At 49.2% G+C, this 6,820-nt stretch overlaps 1 protein-coding gene across 1 annotated transcript in view; it reads right to left on the bottom strand.

Moving 5' to 3' along the window:
• Nucleotides 1–5,737: 5,737 nt before the first annotated feature.
• The window catches only part of TP53RK (TP53 regulating kinase), a 1,572-nt gene continuing 489 nt past the window's right edge, over nt 5,738–6,820 (bottom strand). The window contains exon 2 of the mRNA XM_027646142.1: nt 5,738–6,608. Within this exon, the coding sequence (XP_027501943.1) occupies nt 6,130–6,608 (479 nt within the window). The 3' untranslated portion in view covers nt 5,738–6,129. The remainder of the gene's footprint in view (nt 6,609–6,820) is intronic.

Here is a 6,820-nt window from a genome sequence, read left to right as displayed (position 1 = left end):
CTTTTTCCTTTTTTTTTTCATTAAAAATAAGCGAACACACCAAACAAAAGGTCAGTGGTGCGGAGCGGGATGGAGCCATGGGAAATGGCAGAAGAGCAGGAGGCAAAGTCTTGGCTCACACAAGTGTGAGCCCAAGCAAGCCAGCGAGGAGCATATGATTATCCCCTGGGTGTCCTATCAGGATGGACCTTAAGGATGCTTCAATCATGAGTTGAAAAAGCTGCCCGGTTTGAACTCTGAGGGAGGGTTTCCCTGCCAGCTCTGCCCTGTGTTGGGGTCATAGGAAAGAAAATGGTGGAGTACATGGGACAGGACAGGATCCCCTCTCCCGGACCATGGTGAACTTCAGTTAACACTGAGGAGGTCGCTGGTCTCCACCTGACTGCAGGGAGCAGCAAACATCCCAGGAGACAGAGCTGCTGCACTATCAAGATGAGCAAGAGATCAAAGTCAAGGGAGCTGGGTTTTCTCTCTGCTTTTTGCATCACCTGGATTCTCACAACTGGAGGCTAAGTGCAGCTGCGTGGTGAGGAGAAAAATGGGAAAGCAAAATAGCATCCTTAGTACTTCACCAGCATCCTTTGAGTGCTTTCAAACATATTGAAATCTTGGGTAAATTGGCCCTATATATATGGAAGATGTATAAAACTCATGTTCAGCAGAAAAACCCTTTCCTTTCACCAATAATCAGCTCTCTGAAGAGTTACTACTCCTTGATACTACTTCCTAGAGCATCATGGAAGTTGGAGTCAAATGCGTTGGATAAAAAAGCAGAACCCAGAAAGCTCTGTCCTCTTTATACAAACCATGGATCACTGGCACAAGAAACTAGAGAGGAAGAGTGTGGTGTTACAACCAGCATCAAAGACAGGACTGCACCCTTGTCTGAGTGGACTCTGCTCTGGGTCTGGATCCACCTCCTCCATTCCCTTCCCTCTCCTTAACGGCACATACATAATTTTGCACAAATAGTACCAAACCAGTTAATCCCCGCAGCCATCCCGGGCAGGGGCTAAAGGCTGACGGCATCAGCACCGCGGCTCTTTTCAAACAGCAGAACGGGCACAAAGGCTTTTGCCGGGCACTGCCGGGGGCCGCTGGCAACGCGAGGATCCGGCATCCTCCTGGCGCCCGGCCTCGCCCGGCCCCGCTGGCAAACGCGCCTTCTGCCGGGGCCCGGGAGAAAGCACAGAGCTGACCGAGGGAAAGCCATGGGGATTTTCGTCTTGCCTTTCTTTTACTGCTCAACAGAGTGAATAAAAAGTTATCATGACTACGAAAAAAAAAAAAGAGTAGGAGGTCGCTGCGCTGCCTCGGTGCCGCTGCAGTGGGCTGGGGTAGCACGAGCTGCTTCATCACTCGGGTGGTGGTGTGTGATGGAGAGGATGGGCAGATGGATGGCTGACGGCCTGAAAGCAGAATTGCCTAAAACAGGTTCAGCTTACCCAAAATACCCACGAGCCAGAGGCTGGGAGCCCCTGCATGAGTGTGTGTCACATGCCGGAGCAAAGGAGCTCTACAAAACTTCTTCTCTCAAAATCAACCTTGTCAGTCAAAAAAAGCTCCAACAGAATAATAAGCTGCCAATGTCACAGTCTGTTCTTTCTCTTGTGAGGATACAGACTTCTGGCAGTGTGGAGGGTGAGGGGACCAGCAGCACATTCCCCTCCAAGACACAAGTCACGTCCCTGCCTACACAGTCCCTTCCCGATCCCACCCGGCCCCTCTCGGCTCAGCAGGGTGGATGCTGGCTCAGCCTCCAGTGCTTCCCAGCCGAGCACATTGTGCAGGGGCTACATGCTGGTTCACTCGGCCTTCCTGGACTTCAGCTGGGAAAAAATGTTTAATTAATTTGTTTTCTTGTAAGCTCCATCTCTATCACTCCCATTTCCAGTGCCAGCAGCGGCTGCAGCTGCCCTGGCTATGCCTTCCCTGTGCTCCATGGCTATCACTGGGATCAGACCTCACTGCACTCCTGGCCATTATTCTGTGCTACTTAAAGTAAGTTTGGTTTGTTAGCAAAAGAAAGAGGTGCTGCATAGTGCCCAAAGAGACCACTGTGGGACACTGTTTGTGCTTGGGCCAGGGAGAGGCTTTATTTATCTGTAGTGACCCTCACGGAGTGAACCCGGGGTTACAAATGAGCTTTTATGCTTTTATTGCACTAACTTGGTTTCCTATCAGCACTGATGGGAGAGCAGGGTTGCAAAAGGTTATCAGTGTTTTGCATCTTGCAAAACTGGAAAATATCAATTTCCTGCAGACATCAAGGCCTAGACTGAAAAAAAGTTCACTGGAAAAAGCTACAGCATATAGGCTGTATGCACAGTTTTTATATATACACACAGTAATTACAGGCACAGAGCTGCCACCGTCCAAAAGTCAAGGCAACAGCATTCCCAGATTATGCAACAGTATCTTCATCCCTGTTCCTTGCTTGTATGTGGGTCTTTTTTCATGTCCCTTTTTCCTCTTAGTGCTCCTATAGGTCTACAACTCACATTTATCTCAAAAAATCCCCTTAGTTCAGTTCTGCCCTCATGGCATCAGTGGGCAAACACAGCTTAGCATAATTACCCCAAACTGAAGTCAGGCTGGTATCCACGAGCTCGCAAGCTGGTTCCCAGTCCCACCACAGAAATCACTGGTGATGGTCAGATACCAAAATAAACAGAAAAGGAAATTCCATCAATAACCCGTGATTCCCTCTGAAATCCTAATGCTGCCAATAAAACACCTCTATTTCCATTTCATTTCTCTTCCCTCTTTCCTTTAGCTCCTCTTTCTGCAGCTTATCTGCACCTCGTTGTGTCGTGGCACTTTGGTCCAGGTGTGGAGCCAGATCAAGCAGGCACGAGGAAGCCCCTGGAAATGAAGCTGTTCCTGGCAGGTCTGGAGTTGGTCCCCCGAGACAACAATTTGTTCTTAGAAGTGGAAAGATTCAAGCAGCAGAAGGCCCCAGAGTGACCAGCTGTCCATCCAGCACACAGCTGGAAATACGTTCTGTTCAGAGATTTTCCCTAAACATACGGATTTTCCCAGGGCTAGTGATGGTGGCAGAGAGACCCCCAGTGGTTGGGTGCACCAGGAGACATCACCCTTCACATCCCACCGTCTCAGGGTCCCCCCAAAGGCAAGCAGGAAGGTTTTGGAGAGGCTGAAGGCCAACACAGCCTTTGGAGCTGGTGACAACAGCCTCTCTGGGTAAGCCAGGGCAGGACATCACTTCTGCCAGTGTCACATGGAGCTGTAACCATCCTCAGCGTCCAGACCCGTACTCTGAAAAGGGTGGGACTGACTGTCATCTTCCCACTTCCATTCATTTACCTCTTTCCAAATATTATTGTTTTGATTTCACTTAAAAGAGTAGCTTTTGTTTTATTGGTTCTCCAGTTAAACTCAAATGAGCTAAACTGGGTTGCAAGGACTGTTTTTATAAAGTCAGACCAAACTCTGAAAGAACACTGATGGCTTGAAATTGTATTTGCAGCAGATAAACCATTCATGTGAAAAAAGAGAAGAAAATAGGAGTCCCATTTTCCTTATGGGAATGCACATGCACTGGACATAAAGCCTGAGAATTAATAATGCAATGGATAATAATAATTAAAAATATTAATAATAATAATAATACAGTGTCGCTTATGACCACACAGATGCACGGAAAGCTAACACAGCAGTATGTCAGGCTATTCCCAGTCAAACAAAGACTGGAAACTCCACCTGCCCCATGAACCAGCCAGGGAAGCAGTGGTTTTCATCCAGTGAACTGCTGCTGCAGGTATGGAATCAGAATAACCTGAGTTGGAAGGAGCCCACAAGGATTGAGTCCAGCTCCTGATGGGCTGGTGGAGTGATACAGCTGAGACTGCAAGAAGACGTGGGGTGGACATTTTGCAGGTCTGGAGTGTCCTCTTTGCTGGACAAGCACCTGCTGAGATTTTTCCATCCTCAAACAGCAATAGCTCAGCATTCACTACAACAAACCAAACGACACATCAGGCTGATCGAGAGGAAATATCAACAAGCCGTGACACAGATGTGCGAAAAGTAACACTTACATAAGGAGAAGGAGTTTATCCTGCAGTGAGAAAGCAAAACATTTTTGCTTTTCGTGACCGGTAAAGTTCTGCTTTGTTTTGAAGCTCCGTCACAGAGCTGATTTCAGCAGAGGCCAATTCAGGAGCCCCCGCTCGAAGGCCAGTCCCACGCACCAGCCCCCCGGGAGGACTGGCCTCACCACGGGCTGCCGGCCCCGAGAGCTCCCCGTGGATCGGCTTTGTTTCTGCTCCGCTGTCCCGCGGGGGGAGCTGCGTTTTAATAAACACCACGACAGTCAGAAACAGGCTTCTTCAAAGGGCTTTGCAAACAGAACTCAATCCTGGCATCACCGGGAGACAGCGAGAGCGGTGTTTGTACAGATGTTGGCCGGAGGGTGCAGCCTCCTCCGGCACGGGGGGCTCGGCTCAGCCTCCTTTGCTCACATCCTCCTGCTCCCACCGCCCCACGAGGCCCCGCTCCCGGGAAGGGGAAGGCAGGAGAGCGCTCAGCAGCGTCAGCCCCTGCACGGACACACGGCTCTTCCTCGCCCGCGGGCGGTAAAAACGAACCCCGTCGCTGTGGGTTCGCCGCAGCCAAAGCTGTGGCTGGGCGGTGGAACCCGAACCCCACACGCCGGGGCCGGGCACTCGCCCAGGCGGCTCCTCTGGCAAGAGGTGAATGCGCGCCGGGCACGGGCAGCCCGCCGCGCTAGGACACTTGCGGGACGCGAACCGGCCACTAGCGGGGGGGGGAGGCGGCAGCGCTGCGCCGGCGCCACCGCGCGGAGTAAGGGCGCACCCTTGGAGGCGCCTTGTGGTTCGCGGGGCCGCCCGCTCGCCCCGTTCCGCGCCCGAGAAAAATCCCGAGGGGGTCCCGCCGGCCCAGAGCCCTTCGCTCGCGTTGCTCGATTGAGGAAGAAGCCCTCAATCCCCTCCCCTGCCTGGCAGAACAGCTTCTCGCAGCTGCCTTCTCCCCCACGGATGCAGATCCGCACGGGACACATCCATGGATGCGGAGGGGTGAGGCACACTTTGCTCCCTCTTATCCATTTTCAGACAGAGCACCAGAGAACAGAAGATCTTCCCGGTGGGTAAAGGCTGCCCAGCACAGCAAATCGCTCAGGGAGGAGTTCACTGTCTCTTTTCCATCACTACCTGCAGTAAATGACAAAGCTCACGCACTCAGCGAGGGCACAACTCGCACCCCAACCTGCCCACAGCACTGAGGGCCAATTATCCTGTAACCCACCCAGGGTGTGTAAGGCTTTTCCTCTGGGACATCTTACATGCACATGAGACAGAGTAACCCAGAAAAAGAACTGATATAGAGAAAACATTACAAGAAAGAGTATTACCACCTCTCTGCCAACTGGGCAGTCCCTCTTATAAAGCAGCAAAAAATGGAAATTAACAGCAGACTTCTTGCTTAAAGTGGAAGTTTCTCAGCAGGAAAGTGTTCTTGATTAACAAGTTTTTATTTCCTTAAGGAAGATCTATAGACTGAAAGTAAAAAAAAAGCCAAAATTACTACCAGAAGAAAATAAACCCGGGTTATGTTTAGTGCTGTATTTCAGCATTGCCCATGTCCTGGAATTCAGGTCTCCAGAAAAAATTCAGGACGTGTAGAGTCATTTATAATGGACTTAAATGCCTCGTTTGTAAAGTCTTCTGAGAAAAATAACACTTTTTTTAATTAAAATAACACATTTCTCTTTCTCAGTTACCTTTTACAGATTACCTGAGGTACCCCCAGGTAAGAACATCCCACAAATTCATGGTCTGCAGGCTGAGCAAGATGACTCTGAATGATTCTAACCACACAAAGAACACGAGTGGAATGACACTGCAAACTACTTTGTAGATTAAATACTTAACATTTAAGAAAGAAGTGACCTTTAGTTGTTTCTCTCTTGGCTGTGCTCCCATCTCACAATTACTTTGGTTACTTTAGGACACTTAAACTCATTCAAATTTATTTATTTGAAGACACAGTTATCAAAATAGTAATATGTGAAATAAACCCAACTAGAAATATAAATAGCCCTATCTGCAGAACATAATATTTCCCCATCCCCAACCCTGCCCTCTTCTACCCAATCATGGATCTCTTCCTTCCCCTCAGTCGCACCTCATCCAGCTTTTTGACCACAGGACCAGATTTTTTAGATGTGGCAGCATAGCTCTTCAGCAGAGCCTTAAACATCACTTCAGTATCTGGATGAGTGCTAATGAAGGCTTTTTCCAGAACATACAAATCGACTCCTTTATCCTCTGGAAGACCTGAAATAAAACTGAGTCCAAAGTCTATCAACACCAAGTCCAGCTTCTCCACGGGTGGCCGCAGAAGGAGGTTGGCAGTTGTGAGATCCCCGTGGATAATATCTTCATCGTGCATCCTTGCTAACAGCTCACCCATCTTCTCTGCTAAGTCCTGGAGGCTGCTGGTATCATTTCCACTCCGTTGTACAGAGTAAATATGATCTTGAACTGTAACTGAGTCCACAATATCTTCAAGATATAAGGAGTTGGTGACATAATCCACGAAGTAGACAGCTGGAGCTGGAATCCCTATTTAAAAGAGCATATCAAATGCTAGCAGTTAATTTACATGATTCCCAACTTGATTCTAACAACAAAACACAGCCAATAAAAGCCTTAAGCAGAAATTCCGGTTGAGATCATCCCCGGCCACTGCCAATCCACATCTTGGAAGGGCCTTGCCAACACTTATTTCCAACCCACCTGCACTGGTAGCCTTTTAACCTGCTGGCAGCTCCAGC

Source organism: Corapipo altera, unplaced genomic scaffold, assembly GCF_003945725.1.
Source record: "Corapipo altera isolate COAL_440 unplaced genomic scaffold, ASM394572v1 64, whole genome shotgun sequence".
In the NCBI taxonomy this organism is placed as follows: Eukaryota; Metazoa; Chordata; class Aves; order Passeriformes; family Pipridae; genus Corapipo; species Corapipo altera.
This window is presented reverse-complemented; position numbering and strand designations above follow the sequence as displayed.